Source organism: Vanacampus margaritifer, chromosome 1 (assembly GCF_051991255.1).
Source record: "Vanacampus margaritifer isolate UIUO_Vmar chromosome 1, RoL_Vmar_1.0, whole genome shotgun sequence".
Taxonomy (NCBI): Eukaryota; Metazoa; Chordata; class Actinopteri; order Syngnathiformes; family Syngnathidae; genus Vanacampus; species Vanacampus margaritifer.
Window position 1 is genome coordinate 23,428,978 of NC_135432.1, and position 17,239 is coordinate 23,446,216.

Here is a 17,239-nt window from a genome sequence, read left to right on the forward strand (position 1 = left end):
TAAGCAAAGCAAGCTAAGCCAAACGTACCTTGAAAACGGGTGGCCGAGTGAAGCCGCGCGATGCCGAATGGTCACTTGCGGTAGTTGAGACGATGCGCATGTAAAAAAAACAACTGATTAAGATTAACGGATTAAGTGCATTTACATTATTTCCTATGGGGAAAAAATGTTTCCGAGGTTGAACAATTCAGACTTTGAACACTTCGCAGGAACGAATTATGTTCAAACTCCGAGGTACCACTGTATTTAGATCTAAAATCGGATCCATATTGCACAGAACTAAGTCACGTTTCCACCTTAAACCAATGTGGATTTTTTTATTAGTTAGAAAATCATTTGGACTAGATGACTTTGGGGGCGATTGAATGTGAATGTTGCACAGTTAGTAAGGAGTACGATGCAGTCTTGAGTAAAAGCAACCTGCACTGCACCTGCCTTTGCATACAATCTGGAAAAATAAATCACTTCCTGTTTACTTGCATTACCTTTCAGCTTTCTGGTGTGCAGAAGAGACAAAGAGGAGACCAACATAGAGGAAGGATTTAGCCACACAGTATTATATTAATGCATGCTCGATTAGCAGTGGTCCTAAAATAAAAAAAAAAAGTCACGATGTGACAGACTTCCTGAATGAACCGGCAGAGGTGGTGGGGATGTTAGTTTTCCACAGATGTGATAGTACAATTTCAAGGAGTCTTGTAAATATGCGAAACCAGAGTGGCTGTAAAGGATCCAAGCTGGAAGCGGAAGATGAGAAAATGTTGCTGCTCATGCCGGTACTTAGTCCCAGCCTTGTGTCAGGAGGGATTACCACCATGGACAGAATGAAGAGGGAAGGAGGAGGTGGAGGAGGCTAACCAGGAACAGTTGCTGCGCGTCCGTGGCAAGTGCTTGCATTCAGGTCGACGACTGTCCTATACTCCCACGTACAACCGATCTGCCGGACTGATGTATTCCATCACATGAAGACGCTAGCTCCGCTCACTGACATGACACGCTGTGTTTACTGATCAGGATGCAAGTAACACAATAAGGATGCACTTCACATCCTGCAGGGACACCATTCGCTTCCCTACCAATGGGCAGGCAGGGAGGGGGAGGACCAAGGCAGTTTTAGGGAGGGGGCCGTTGGTGTTATCTTGGATTGGTGGTTGTTCAGGGAAAAGAAAAGGGATGGTCTCAATAAAGATTTGAGATGAATGAATCCCTGGCAATTGGCATGTTTCTCATGTTATGTCAATATTCCTTATTTGCATTAAAGGATTATTTTCAGATCAAAGTTAATCAAATTTCTGCAATTATCTCTAACGGGACACTAATGTACTGCTGCACAGTGGCTGCGAATGACAGATATACAGTGTACAGCTGCTCATGCAAGGGAAGGGAAAACTAGTAAATGAGAGGAAACAGCAGAGACATATGGTTATAATTTATTACCATGTTCACCATCCCCATCAAACTGTTTCAGATGTAACAGACCCATTAGTCTCACAGATCTTTCACCGTACATGAGTGCTAGTGCTGCTGGTTGGATGGACTCAACTTCCTCCAAACACCAACTTGGCTCCACATTGGCAGAAAGCCAACACAGAGCTACGTCCTTTTTTTCTTTTCTTTTTTTTCTGGAGAGCTCAGTATTGTTCATTCGGTAATTTTACTGATTTACTGATTTTTTTGCTTTTTTTTTTTATATATATATTTTATTTTTTGTATGTGGGTGAATATGTGTATATGTGTATGTGCGTGTGTGTGAGTGTGTGTGTGTGTATTCATTAGTTCACCTAAAACCTATTAAAAAAAAATCCCATACCGTTCCCCTAAACCAGCCAGAGTCGTGAGGCCGTCAGGAAACCCGAGAAAGGACCAAAGAAAAGAAAAGAAAGTGAAATCCAGCACCGACCAGACACCACCCACCAGGCCACCAACCAGAGTCATTCACCAACCCCACAGAGATCTAAATTTCAACAAATCAGGGAGACCTCAAGAGACCAAAGGAGAGACTGAGGAAAGGAAGGAAGTACAGACGAAGCGGAGTGAGATCCACAGACACCAGCCTCCACCGATTCAATGACCTGAGGAAGATTGTGTCTGAGTTTTGATAGATGCTGGTGTGGTGGATCTGGCGTGCATGAAAATCTCGCCCCGTAGGGGCCACCGGCTGGAGAGCAAACCCAGGAGCAGGAGCGGCCCCCACCCCAACGCGGCCCGCGCCCCCAACCCAACGCAGCAGGACGGGGCACTGCAGGCCCGCCAGGAACCCCACCGGTCCACAGCCCCCGCCCCCCCCATCCACCCCAACCCAGTCCCCGCCGCCCCCAGGCCCCCAAACCCCCAGACACCAGCCGACTGGCGAACTCTACCCCTAAACCTTGAATGTGACCCCACCCAGTGTATATACAAGTGTGTGTGTGTGTGTGGTGCATTAAAATTGGGAGCAGGTGGACCGGAGCAGAGGGAAATGATATGCCCATGCTCCGATCCACCCGCCTCCCAGGCATGTCAGTGAGTGTATGTGGTGCATTAAAATAAATAAATAGGGGGGGGAAACGGACAAGGGACCGCAGCACTGCTCTATACTGCGGTCTGCCCCAACCGATGCCCCCCGCCACACACACAAACAGTTGTGTGGTGCATTAAAATTGGAGGGAAGTTGTAGGGCGAAGACGGTGCCCCCCCCCCCACACACACACACACACACACACACACACACACACAACCAGGCGGGGGCGGGAGGCGCACCCGCCCACCAAACCCCCATCCACCCCACTGGGACCCCGGCGGGCATATGGGACCAGCGATAGGACTCGCCCCCCCAATACTGGGGCCCGCCAAGGTGCCAGGAGGTCCACCGGAGCGGGGCGGGCACAACACCAACCCACCCGCCCTCCCGGCCCCCGGAGCGCCGAGACCCAGGCCACGGATGGAGCCCCCGGCCTAGACTATAAAAACACAACCATTAGTTACAAATTGCCAAATACAGAAACATCAATGTAAGTTATCACGATGTGGTGGCTCTCGCTAACAGGCAGAATTAAGTAACCAGAATTAGGTTAAAATATTCTATATACGTAAGACCATGTTTCTATAAATTTTGATATTTGGTTTTTATTTGAGGCAGATATTTTTTCCATTAATATGTGAGCTACGTCCTTTCATCAGCAACAATGTATCAGGCTGCCTCTATTAGCCCAATCCAAAGTGAAGACGTTCCAGCACTCCAAGGAGGACTCAATGCAAATAAGGTGAAAGTCTCATCTTTGGCTGGTGGCCAAGAGGCTGTTATTCTGACTCTCTAGTAGGGGTGGACCGATCACAATTTTCTGGCCAATCACCGATCTTTTAACAAGTTTGACCTGCCGATCCCGATTTTTGCCGACACCGATTTTTTTCATTTCAAGCAACATATACTTTCAGTGTTCCAATCTTGTTTTATTGGAAAACACTGCACAATATCGGTGAAATAATACAAATGGGTTGTTTTAACTCCACATGAAGTAGTTCTCTCAAATAGAAATGAAAATCCTATTAGTCATCTCAGCAGAACAGGACAGTGTCTGACTTTTTCAGGCCTTTGAGGAGGGAGATGAGATTGGTGGAAAAGATCAGTTTATTTTTAAGGGATTGGCCGATCACCAATCTTCCAAAATTAAGTAATCGGGGCCGATAAATCAGCAGGCCGATCGATCGATTGGTGCACCCTTACTCTCCAGTCCAGCTGGATGCCTCATGGTACTGAGATACTGTAGTAAACACATTATGGGCCAAAACTAGCTAAACCAATAAGCTGCAGGGGTTGTGCTATAGTCGAGAGGCTGGAAGAATGGACTACAGCAGGCCTGGTCTACTGTAAAATTAGCTCACCAGTGGGACATGGTGATTTCCTACAAATGTTGTAGAAGCCATCATTTGAAAACACACAGACAGATGCATAGAAATAAGGTTATTGCTGTGATACGGCTGTTATGCCCATTGTTCTTTCGGGCCACCCTATGTCGCTTAACCTCTCTAACCTGTTTGCGCTCGCTTTGTACCCTCTGTTTCTCTACTCTGGCTCTCCATTTCAACCCAACCGACTGAGGCAGATGGGACTCTGTTTGTTTTGACATAACGTATGAGAAGCGTGTGGGTGTTGAACTGCCCAATGTGCTAACTAGTCCATGGGCTAGAGCAGATACCGGTACCACCTGGGTGGGCAAATTTTAGTTGTGATTTTTTTTTTTTTTTATACTTAGTATACATCCCTAGCTTATGTTTCGATATGATAGACCTCTTAGAGTGGTAGCTTTTTAGTGGTTATTAAACGACCTAGCTGTAAAAAATGCATTTTAATACACTGGTGCTTATCCTGGTTTTGGCAATGTTCAATACACTTATCAGTGGTTGATAATGTTATGTTTAGTATCATTTTAAAGGGCACTAAACTTTAATTTAAGCCCATTTGTGAAGCTCCTTGTCAAATACATAGGTACGTACATACACACATTTTTTCACAATTTGCGCCGAAACGATTCCCTTTATTTAAGCGCTGTGACATCAAGGAACATGATAGACAGAAAATACAACAACTGGAATATTCACCGGAGTCCAAGGATTCAGGAAATGAGTAATTCATTCATACTGTGTCATTGCTAGACATGATTTCAGACCTTAAATGAAAAGGAGGATTTTGACCGGAATATGAGGCCTTACTTTATTCAGGCAATTTGGGTGCATTTGGACAGTGGTGGTCATCAAACTTCTTTCTGTCACAGACTAGTTCATGGTCTGACTGATAGTTCACGGACTGGCAACTATGTGTCGGCGTTGTGGTGAAATTCATTCATGGCATTCACATTCATGCCAGGATAATAACAGACATTTTCAGAATATTCTCCGCTACAACAAATCGTCTGGCAAATATTTGTCGATATATATATATATATATATATATATATATATATATATTTAAAAAATGGCTGGTCTCCGGACTGGTGGTTGGGGACCACTGCCTTTGGCTACCTACACTTTTTTTTTTAAATATAAGATTCTGTATAATTTTTTTCGGTTCCTAACTTGAGATGCACCGAAATGAAAATGTTTGGCCGAAACCGAAAATGAAAAATGCTTGGCCGAAAACGAAAAAATTATGCAAATTTTTACTATCATTGCATTTATTATAATTAATTATAAAATATTTATTTAGCACTGGCATTTTAACCAAGCACAATATAAATTGAAATGTGCAAACACCGCAGACATGTTGGCCAAAGGTACATCAAACACCAAATGAGGGTTGAGCATTTTCTGCCGATGCGATTGCACTTTATAGTCAATGTAGTTCACACAGGCCGGCACGGATGTGCACCTAAAATCAACAAATTCACATATTCACCAACGTTTAAAAATAAATAAATACATTTGTTCGCACCAGCTAATCTGCTTTGTAAACGAACCGTGTTTCCGTGTTTAAAACTGTTGATAGCAATAGTGCTAGCATTAGCTTAAGTATTTAGCACGGCCACGGGGATGCTGGTGAAAAAGTGTAAGCGTTAGAGGGGCTCTTATAAAAAAAAGAAAAGAAAAGAAAGGCGCTGCAGGAGAAAGAGTGGCTCACCTCTACTGCAGTACACGGCAGTTCTGTCTTTTTTCGATATGCTTAAATATTGTACACAAAGCGACGCCCCTCTCCGGTGTGCGCAATGACCCCGGGAACTGCTGCAACCGACCGGTGCAAACTGACACGGTAAAAAGAGAGCGAGAAGAAAAGGCGGACACTCACCCCCGCGTTCGCTGTTTAATTCAAACAGACGCTTGCTTGCAGCGCTTTTTTTTTTTTGCTTGCGTCACCCACAACATCCTATTTCGGCCATATTCTTTCGGCTTTAATTTTATTTATTACAATTTTCGGTGGCCGAATATTTGGTGCATCACTATCCCTAACAGACATGAACTTTAGACTGTATAGTTATTATTGAACAATTAATTTCCCAATCGCTGTAACAGGCTATGACAGGTAACTTAAACATAAGCATGCGACTATGCCATTTCACGTCTATTATAAGAGGTAAGAAAAGTGGGTAAGTGGATAAACATGTTAAATTCACATGTAGGCAAAATAAATAAATAAAGACACATAAAGCAGATAAGTACAAAATCTGGCCATTTCTTTTTTAATAAAGATCTAAGGGTTATACACTAATATTAATAATACAGTCAAAAAGAGTTGTATTTACTAAGATGCATAAATATGACCTACAGTAGTTCCTCATTTATCATGGGGGTTACGTTCCAGAACTTGCGATAAATTTAAATTTGCCAATTTGCAGCCATAATATATTTATTTTATGCCACATTTGTGTTGGTGAGGTGGAGGGAAGTGCAGGGAAGCAGGGCGTGGAGGCAGAGGTGAACTCAAGAAGTATTTTAATTTAAAAAAAAACAAAACAAAAGACAATAATGTGCCTGAGTAGTCAAAAAACAGATACCCAAAAGTCCAAAACAGGATTCAAAATAAAAAGCAATACTGGGAATACATCAGTATTGAAACCAGGAACAAGCACTTGACATGTACAATGACCTGACAAAGACTGAACGAATACAGTAAACTTCACACGGAAGCAAAGGCTTTGTTCCTCCCAAAAAATCTTGTACAGACAAACATGCGAGTGTCGCTGAGGATGTTTAACGGCTGTAATATATATGCCTAGTCTGGAGTGGCGCTGTAGTGCAGCCACAGGGAGTTAACGGAAAGCGTAGAAGAATAACCAGCGAAGGCGAACTACTAACACATGGACAAACATAGGAGAAGTGACAATGGCGGGTGATTCATATTAAGTACAAACAACATCACAAATTATTTTGCTGTAAAAGCATAAGCAAGCTAAGGAGGTTGCGCAAAACGCCATTGTTGTTGACAGACTGGCGGTCGAGCTGTGACCACTACGTCATCACTGGAGGAGTATCCCGCATACGGTTTGTTACATTGGAACGTGCGGGATGTGTTTTGAAATCTTTTTAAACACTGAAATGTCACGCCTGTGTGGACGAACTGCTGAAACGGTAAGAAACTTGTGTGGATACATTGAAACGGGCTTTTTTGTGGACGGGGCCTAAATCCGATCAATGGCTGCAGAACCTGGCAGGGAAGGAGGCCAAACTGGTTTTGCAACTAGATAAGACACACCTCTACACACAGCTTAGGCTCTGGTCCCAGTCCACTCAAGTGGGGTTTGACACTCTTATCACTCTGGAGTTGCCCACGGTGAGAGACGCCAAGGTGATGTTGGCATTATTTTCCCCCAGCTTGGTGCCTGTGGCCATAAGGTGGTTGGTGCCTGTCGTGGCAGCAACCCCCGAACCTGTTGGACGGTGAGGGATGCCATCAGGCTGAAGAAAGAATTCAATCAGGCCTTTTTAGCCTGTGGAACTCCGGAGGCTGCTGGTAGGTACTGGCTGGCCAAGCGGCTTCGGCAGTCGGGCATTTAAAGAGTTTGATGAGGCCTTGGAGAAAGATGTTTGATAGATTTGAAGAAATTCTTGTCCAACATTCACCGTCTCAGGAAGGGAAAGCAGTCCATCTTCGCCATTGTGAGGATTGGGTGCTGCTGACCTTACTGTGACTCATAGTGACAATACTTTGCAAAGCCCTCCTCAATTCTACTGACATGCCTTCCCATGAGAAAGCAGAGTCTGGAGACTGAGGTGGGCTCTCCTATCTATGAGGTTGAGGTAAATGAGGTCGGTAGCAAGGCCACGGGGGTAGATGAGATCGACCAAGAGTTTCTAAAGACTCTTGATGTTATGGGGATGTCCTGGTTGGCACGCCTCTAAAACATTGCATGGACATCGGGGACGGTGCACGTTGATTGGAAGACTGGAGTTGTGGTCCCCCTTTTTAAAATGTCTTCTGGGTAAGGTCTATTCAGGGGAGAGGAGGGTGCTTTGGGAAGTCCAATCTCAGGTTCAGGAGAAGCAGTGTGGTTTTCGTCCTGCCCATTTAAAAGTGGACCCGCTAAACAAGGTCCACCAGGCTGCATGGGAGTTCGCCCAACATACAAAATACGTGTTTTCCGGACTTGTTTGAATGCGTTCGTCCGTGTCCCTCAGGAAGTTCTGTGGTGGGTGGTTTGGGAGTATGAGGTACCAAATCCCCTGATAAGGGCTGTTTGGTCTGTGTATGACCGATGTTTGGCCCGCTTTGCCAGTAGTCACATTTGTTTCCAGTCAGGATTGGACTCCACTAAGGCTGCCCTTCTGTCACCAATTCTGTCCATAAAATGACAGAATATCTAGACACAACTAAGGTACCACTGATTGGTGAAATTTGTATCCACATTTGACCCAACGTTGAGGGGGTCCCGTTTGGTGGCCTCAGTATTACATCTCTGCTTTTTGCAGATGATGTGGTACTGTTAGCTTCATCGAGCCGCAATCTCCAACTCTCACTGGAGTGGTTCGCAAGCTGTGTGAAGTCGTTGGGATAAAAATCAGCACCTCCGAACCTGAGACCATGGTCCTCAGTTGGTGGATGAGCTTGACATTTGCATCGCTGCATCATCTGCAGTAATGCGGACTCTATAAGTCTGTCGTGAAGAAGGAATTGAGCCATCAGGCGAAACTTTCGATTTACCAGTCGATCTACTTTCCTAGCCTCACCTATGGTCACAAGCTGTGGGTCGTGACAGAAAAAACAAGATCCCAGATACAAGTGACCGAAATAAGTTTCCTCCGCATTGCTCTCCCATAGAGATAGGGTGAGAAGCTCGGTCATCCGGGAGGGACTCGGAGTCGAGCCTGGCTGGCCTTACAGAATCGCTGCTAGTGAATGCATGCACGTCATTCAGCACCAGCAACAGTATCGCTAAATGAAACTCTGGTTATATTTCTAATAAATAGTACTTTGAGTGATACAGCCATGCAACAAGGCTCATTAGGACAGTACTTCAGGGTGTTCTGCAGGCAGTTACATTATCTTAGCATAGTATCAGGGCAGGATAGGCACCGAGCCCAGTTTAGCTTAATTAAAGCAAAACACCAAGGGGATGCATGGTAGTTGTAGTATCCAAATCCTTCTGTGGAAGCTCATATCGGACCCAACATTTTCTCTTTCATAGAGAGGTATAAAATCCAGATGGATTAAGTACCATGCATGGTACAGAGGGAGTGCAGGCAGACCTGGAACAGTTCCATGATGGGGTTCTCAAGTTCCAAGTCCGGTCCTTGAGAGCCCCTATCCAACCTTTTTTCCAATGTCTCCCTCCTCCAACACACCTGAATCTAATCATCAGGATCGTATTCAGCCTTCTGAAAAGCTTGCTGAGAAATTGATCATTTCATTCAGGTATGTTTGAGAAGGAAAAACGGGCTGGATAGGGGCTCTCAGGACCAGACTTGGGCACCCCTGTATTTGAATAACATAAGATAAGAAGCTCTATTGTCATTGTAAAATACAACAACATTTCGTTCGATAGATCTCAAGTTAAAAGTTGTCAATGGTCCACAGGGCTTCTTCATATGAGAAGTCTGGGTGTAGGGTTAGGAGCCAAAAAAAGAAAGTTAAAGGACTCAGTCAAAATTCTTATTTTAGCCCTGAAATAATGTCTAACAATGACATGGTATGACAGTAGTACACATTTCCTGAATCATTTGAGTCCAGTAGTATTCCAGTTTAAGTTTTTTGCTTTAATGTTCTTTGATGCCACAATTGGTATAGTTTTCACCTAAACAGCCTGCATGGAGTTAAGCCTCGGTTTTTGGTCAAAATGCTCCTTCTCATTTCAAGGTCTGAAATCATGTCCAACAATGACATAGCATGAATAAATTACACATTTCCTGAATATTTGGACTCCGGTGAATATTCCAGTTGTTGTATTTTCTGTCTCCTATGTTTCTTGATGCCACAGCGCTTAAATAAAGTGTATAGTTTAGACGAAAATTGTGAAAAAAAATTGTGTTTCTGAAAGTTTGAATAGCTCCAGTGACCTATATATTTGACAAAGAGCTTCACAAATTTTCTTAAATTAAAGCTTAGAATGTGTCCTTTAAAATGACACCAAACACAACATTATCAACCACTGATAACTGTCTTGACCATGAGCCAAAATCAGGATATGCACAAGCATCAAAAATGCATTTTTTACAGGTAGGTCATTTACTTTATAAGGTGATAACTACTAAAAAGCTACCAGTCTGAGAGGGCTATCATATCAAAACATAGGCTTGGGATGTATGGGTATGAAAAAAATAAATCACAACTAGAATTTGCCCACCCAGGTTGTACCTGTATGTCATATTTTGGGCTTTGGCCCAATGACTAAAGTGCCTTGGGATAAATAACTTCAGTTTTCATATTGACATTTGTGTTTCTTACCTTGTTAAATCTTTTATGATAATCATTGTGAAAAAACTTTAACATGATCAGTGCCTTCACATAGATAGATGGACATCATGATTAAATTACTTGAGCAAATTTGTTCTTTCAGAAAAGTGTAGCAAACTGGTAGCCCATCGCACAAATCAGTAGCCAAGCGGCAGCTCTCAATTTCAAAAAGGCTTGTGACCACCCCAGGATTACATTAATCACCACAACACAGCATGTAGTTCATCACAGTATAAAAGCACGACTTCTCCATTGACCTGCCTCTTTAAATAAAAAGTTATTTTACGAAAAATACAAATGCATAGTGCTGTTAACCTTATGACCAGCGCTGTATTAAAATTATTTATGAATCTCAGTCTCTATTAGAAGATTGTTATGTTCCTATCAGCTGCTATTTTCCTTAATAGCCATCCATTCATGTTCAATTTAATTAACATCCTTGATATAAAGTCCTATGTATGCTATTTGTCCTCACTAGCCAGATAATTCAGTGCACAAGTAAAATGATTTTACTCCACACTCACTGAAGAGCTCTGTCATATTAGTAGAACAACTACTACTGTAGTTACTAGTGAGGCAAAATTACTAATGGACACTTTGGTTCTGCTACCAGAGTCCACATAACTACAACTTGGATGTAGTAGAGTTTCAAGTGCAGCACGGTGGTTTCCTAGTTTAATTGCACACTCGTATGACAAAAGTTGTACTAGTACTACTAGTAAGACACAGTTGCATGTAGTCATTTTGCGCCGAATGGTCTTACTAATGAGGACAGAGATCGTACTAAGGATCTTAAGATGGACAACAACGATATCCGATACATGCTTGACAGCCTGCTAACAAACACATGACAAGATTACAGGCAAAATTACCCTTGTCGCCTGTCAAGTGAAAACCACCTGCCTCTGCTCAAAACCATGATATTACTAGAAACGGTCACAAAACCACTTTCTTCACACAGACTATTACTCAGTCAATTGAGGGAACATATTGTCTATATTTTTCTAAATAGAACGATCAGAAGCAAACGAACTATCAGTGACCGACATATTTAGTGTGTCTGGAGATGACTGAGGGCTGGTGCGTGTTATTAGCTTGTCAAACGCTGACGCTAGCAAGCTAACCCATGTTTGGCAACGTTTATTGGCGTGAAAAACAATTTCTTTCACAGCGCTGTTACTCACCGGATCTTTGTCAAGAATGTCTACTTTGTGGCAAGCAATAATCCCATGTTCCGGCCTCCGACCAACGGTGACATGGGTGCTTTTTTAAGGAAACTAACGTGTACGAAACTGTGGGATTTCGCAGCGTACAGCCATGACAACACGCCCATGTATGACGTCACATGAGATGATGCGTTCGGATTCTCCAGTTAACATGGAAACGAAGTGCTCTTCTCCTGTGTTGTTCTCATGTACGGGTACTAGCGAGTCGCGAGTGTAATATAATAATATAAATAAAAGTAATAATTTTATTGTGAGTAGAAAGAACTGCTACAGTACATCCAATTCATCAGCAAATCATAGAGTCAACACTGTAAATCAATTCATGTCATTTGTTGTATTACTTAAACAACTCTCGATGCAAAATAAATGGATTCGTTGGTTACAAAAATTCTAAACATGGGTGAGGCAATTTGTGCTTGATCACCCTCACGTCCTGCGGGGAGACGCTCACATAAATACAATGGGGGGGTTGTCCAAATTATTTCTATGGAGTCAGGGGGTAGTGTGAAAGGTTTTTGAGCTGCTAATAATTTTTTTAGCATTGTTAATGCAAAAATGGGAGGTGGTTGAAGTCCTACAACATTATATAGGTGCTCAAATACAATTTGCTTTAAAAGAGAAATATATAAAGAAAAATCAACTCAAAAGCAAACTTCATTTTCCATGACGTTTCTGTGGTTGTCCAATAGCGCCCCCTTCTGGTCAATGCTTTGTAACGAGACGGCTTGTTTGGAACGAGCTAGATATAGTTTGTCCGTTTTTTAAGCTGAAGACAAAATCCTAACCAAAACACTAAATTAAGTGAAATTGGTATTCGTGTATTTGAATGGATTAATTTCTGGTGCATAAACACATGAAAAATGTCTCCTGTTGGTTTTGTTAATCTAGTCCCTCAATGGAATGTGCTAATGATGCCAATTTGATCCACCCCGCAGTTCATTTATTAGTGTGCAGAAAATAATGACGACAAAGCATAAAAGCGTCAGCGACTTTTATTACAACGCAAATAAACACTATTTGGCTGGCAAAGGCAAAGAAGGAATATCACACTGTACAAATTAACAGTATGGCCGATGCAAGGAGGAACAAAGTCAACATTTTACTGATGTTTTTAGGCATCTGCATTAGAAGAAATATGGCAACTAGACCTTGACCTTAATACATTAACAATCACCTGTGTTCAGTGTCACAGAGAAAAGCCAAACCTAGTTCTACAGGACACGTAAATGAAATAATAAATTAAAGTGTGTGACGTACACATAAAGTAGTCTGTAGTTGTCGTTTAAAAAAACAACATATGAAATATGAATCACAGTAAGGGCAGGCTGCCCCGAGGTGCCAAAATGATGCCAAAGACGTAGAAAAGTCCCATGAGCAGGTTGAGCTTGGCTGTCTTTTGGGGGATTTTGGTGTAGCACCGACTGCGGAACTGCTTCTCCAGGGGGAAGGCCATGGGCAGCGAGAGCAGGGGCAGCGCCATGCTGATGGTGTAGCGCGTCGCCAGGATGCAGAAGAGCACGTAAGGGACGAAGAGCAGCAGGCTGTAGACCACGTAGGAGAGCGTAGGCCCGATGAGGATGGCCAACGTGACGATGCCCGCCTGCTTGTCCGAGTCCATGTCTCGGGTGTTGTTGCTGTGGAGGATGGCCTCGGTGTTGAGGGCCAGCGGGACGGCGTAGACCAGCGGCAGCACCGACAGGTAGCCCACCTGCACGGCGTGGGCGAACATGACAGCCAGTGGGCCAAAGGTGATGAGGATGACCACGTCTCCCAGGGCAACATACTTTAAACCGATCCCTGAGGATTAACAAGAGATATCATTAGGCCAACCGCGCACCGAGCTATGCAGCAAATCCTTCTAATTTGCTGACATGGTGCCCATTCATATGTTGCAGAAGCAGTAATTAATTGTCATGCTGCAAAGTTGACCTGAAGAATGTGTTTTTCAAGCTGCAAATATTTGTCTATTTGCTACAGCTCTGAAAATTATGCGAGAGCTGGACAAGGTGTGGCATTACGTTTTTGACAACACATATGCACCAGCCAAAAGGATTTTTCTCCGAGAAGAAATCATTCTTACATTACCTGTAAAAACACTTTTTTATTATTATTTGTGTATTACGCTGCAGCTATCGAGTATTTTTAGAATCAAGTATTCTACCGATTAGCAGATCAAAATGGCAAAACATATGTATTTGTGTTGCAAGTATATTTTCTCCACTTGGAGTCACTATCCTTACGTTGTACTGTAGTCTCTGTGGCTTTGAGTGTGCATGGCTTTAAAAGACAGGGTCTGGTCTGGTGAGTGACGTGGGTGTTAGCTAACGAGAGCGTAACGATGGCTGGCTGTTAAGAGGGATACTTGACTCATTGCGCCATTTTCAACAGTAAGATAATATTTTGTCTGTAATTAATGTAAAAACATCATTATTTTTTATGTACAATTAATACCTTTAAAATTTCTCCACTTGCCGTCGACTGAAGATGAAGTTTGCTGACCAAACACAGAAATCAGGTGAGCCGAAAGTGGTCGTTACCCATTTCCTCAGCACAGGTGATGTCCACTTTAGTCAACAGCAAGTGGAAAAATGTGTTCTTAATGGTATTAATTGTACATGAATAACAATGACGTTATCAAATTAATTCTGGGCAAAATATGAACTTTTTACTGTTTTAAACGGCTCAACGAGTCAAATATCTATTTAACCGGCTACCAGTGGTGTCCAAACTCGGTCCTCGAGGGCCGGTAGTCCTGCAGGTTTTTGAGGTTTCCCTGCTCCAACGCACCTGTTCCAATCAACAAGGTCGTTATCATGCTTATGCAGAGCTTGCTGATGAGCTTCAGCTGTTGGAGGAGAGAAATATCTAAAACCTGCGGGACTACCGGCCCTCGAGGACCGAGTTTGGACACCACTGGGCTAGTCCATTAGTCAGTCTATAAATTGAGTCACTTGGAACAAGTTGTGGCCATATAGAAAAAAACAACATGTTTTTGTAATCAATTTATTTGGTCTACTCGATTAATCGCTACAACCCCATTTTTGCTTAATTTAATGCTTAAGTAAAAAAAAAAAGAAGCTTGGTTGGTACCGAGAGAAATAAAGCACACCGCGCAAAAGAAAAATCAGCAAAAGTTGCTTTGAATGTCAATATAATAAGCTTTTTCTATAAGTGTGAAATCATTCAATTCAATTCCAAAAAAATATTTTACTTTAAGGCAATATTGCACACCCGTTAGTTGATGTAATTTCTCACCTTTTGATATTAAAAGCAAATGTTCTTAGTGTGCAGCAAAAAAACGAAAGACTTGGGCTCCTTGTTCCAAGACATTTGGGGGGTGGGGGGGGGGTATGTCGTGTCTGTATGAGCACTGCAGTATGAGTGAAAAAATTAACAGTGACAGATGGATGATGCACTTACCTCCAGTATACAAAAAAGAGCTGGAGAGTCCCCCGAAGTAAATCAGGGCAAGATGTTCCAGTCTGAGTGTAGATAAGAAGAAGAGCAATGTGGCACACAAGCACCCCAAAGAGTATAACAAGGCTCCAAACATGACAACGTCCTGCGGCGCTAGGATCTCGTCCACCAGAGTCCGATCGTCGCTCTTTTTGTGGTCGATGCCTTTGGAGAAGTCGTAGTAGGTGTTGACCAGGTTGCCAGCGCCATGCACTACCAGCACGGCCACGGCGCACACCATGAGGACGACCAAGTCCACCGATCCCTCCAGCTTATATGCCAGCGCGCTGCCGAGGGCCACCGGCGTCAGCGAGGCGCTGAAGCTCCACGGCCTGAGCGCCAGCACATAGGCGGCGCATGTGTGCTTGACGTCGGAGGCCACGCGGGCCATCCTCGATACGTGGTTGGCACCGGAAGCGTGACTTGCTGGCACCGAGTTGGTGGTCGCTGTATGCCACAGTTGCCCGTTGTGGCCATTAGATCCGGCCAGTACAAATGTTTCTGTCATGTTGTATTTGTGCTCTTTAGCCATTTCCTCAGCCAGCTATTTATAGAAGCGGTAATGACGCCCGATGTCAAAGTCAGATGTTCCTGGAGAAGAACAAACACATTTGTGAAACATTCTTCACAATTACATTCTCCAAAATCATTCAGCGCTAGTATAAACAGACTTTTCTGCCTCACCTTTAGCCCATTGTGCAACCACAGTGAGATTGAATACACTCATGTGAATAAATTTTAACAACAAATTTAAAAAACAAAGCGGCTATTTTGCCATGACCGGTACGCTCTGTGGATTATGGTTAGGCTGGTAATGCCAGTAGCAGCCTATCTTTAGTGGCAAAACAAAATAAAAATTTCGTGAAAAGACACAAAAGGGGGTGAAGCGACCAGGAACCACGGCCAGTCTATGACTCGTTCCGGTGATTGACCAATTAGAGCCGCTCATGGGAAAACAGCGCTAGCAGAAGAGCTGCCGGTCACGGCAAAATATCCAGTGCCTTTCAAAAATCGTAACTTTTTTTTTAATCACGTAACATTCCATGAGTACTAAATAACCCATAAAACAAAGCTTCGGTCATATTTCAGTTTGAATTGGTTGAGTAACGCCACTAATTATTACACGCCCTTCAAGAAAAAGAGCATTGATTGGATTCATAATAGTGGACAATATGTTGGTCGCACATTAACGTGAGAGGAGGTTGTATTGCACTAAATCACATAATTTAATAAGAACCCCACAGTCTACACTGACACCAAAACGAGCATCACATGGGTAAATTAGTAACGTCCACTTCATGTCTACATTGGAGGCCAACTAGTGAGATTATAGGATTAAAGCTAACAGGCTAGCCGCTAAGGAAGCTAATGTTATGTGGGTCGGGACGGCGTGGAAGAGGAAATGTCACACGGAGCTTCTTCTTACGTGTTATGGCCTCCCCGGAAGAAACGAAGACTCCATTGGGTCACAGGCGAGCATCGCTAGCCTCACTGGGGGACGAGAAGCGCGTTCAAATGCTACGTGTCAACTTGGAGAGGACTCGTCAGGGTGGCCATTCGCCCCTGATGTGTCTGACCAGTACGGTTTCCGCTGTGGCACGTCCCACCAGCTAAAGGACTCGACGAGACTACACGGGAAACTAATTGTTCCGGGTTTTTACAATATTGTAATGTCAAATGCATTGTTACCCCCGTGTTTTATAAATTAAATATATTTATTCTTCAGTTAAAAAATCCTTAATTTGCAAATTTATTGTTTCTCCCATGTTCGTAAATATATTTTTTCTTTGATTAGAAATTCCTTATTTCTGTTCAAAATGGTGGCATATCCGTTATCCCTCGCCATATGTTTATCTTTTGCACTCTCCCTGTACTGTGGATTTTTAAATCGCTTTTCGTGGGATTTTGTGGCAATGATTTTTCCACACAGAAAATGCTACCGGTACAGCAGACTCAAGTAGCAGTAAGCGTAAGCACGAGCCAGAAAGAACGAGTGCTTAAACGACAGTGGTTTCCAAAGTTGTGGAATCATTTCACACACAATTAAAAAAAAAAAAAAAAAAAAAAAAGAAGAAGATAAAGTGCAATGTGTGTACTGGTACGGTAAAGACATCATTAGCTCATTTATCTCACCCGTTCGCGGCTAGTTAGAATAACTTGTAATCCCTACAAAGGTGCTCAAGAATTGACACACCACTGT

General features: G+C 43.1%; 2 protein-coding genes across 3 annotated transcripts in view; both read right to left on the minus strand.

Annotated features, from left to right (window-relative positions):
* Positions 1-11,694, minus strand: part of mib2 (MIB E3 ubiquitin protein ligase 2) — a 49,304-nt gene extending 37,610 nt beyond the window's left edge. Inside the window, exon 1 of one of the 2 annotated variants that reach the window (XM_077585179.1) lies at positions 11,542-11,694. The gene's annotated coding sequence lies outside the window, so the exon portion shown is untranslated. The remainder of the gene's footprint in view (positions 1-11,541) is intronic. The other variant, XM_077585170.1, reaches the window with a different exon arrangement.
* Positions 11,695-12,557: 863 nt separating this feature from the next.
* On the minus strand, positions 12,558-16,666 carry ubiad1 (UbiA prenyltransferase domain containing 1). Its single transcript, XM_077552676.1, has 3 exons — positions 16,466-16,666; positions 15,004-15,630; positions 12,558-13,380 (listed from the first exon to the last, which is right to left on the minus strand). The coding sequence occupies exons 2-3, from the start codon at positions 15,569-15,571 to the stop codon at positions 12,893-12,895; spliced, it is 1,056 nt and encodes a 351-aa protein (XP_077408802.1). The 5' UTR covers positions 15,572-15,630; positions 16,466-16,666; the 3' UTR covers positions 12,558-12,892.
* Between the last annotated feature and the right edge of the window lie 573 nt (positions 16,667-17,239).

Coding starts and splice junctions, on each gene's coding strand:
- ubiad1 (XM_077552676.1), bottom strand. CDS start 15,571: ATGGCTAAAGAGCACAAATACAACATGACAGAAACATTTGTACTGGCC. Junction 13,381..15,003: donor CTCTTTTTTGTATACTGGAG/GTAAGTGCATCA, acceptor GTTAATCCTCAG/GGATCGGTTTAAAGTATGTT.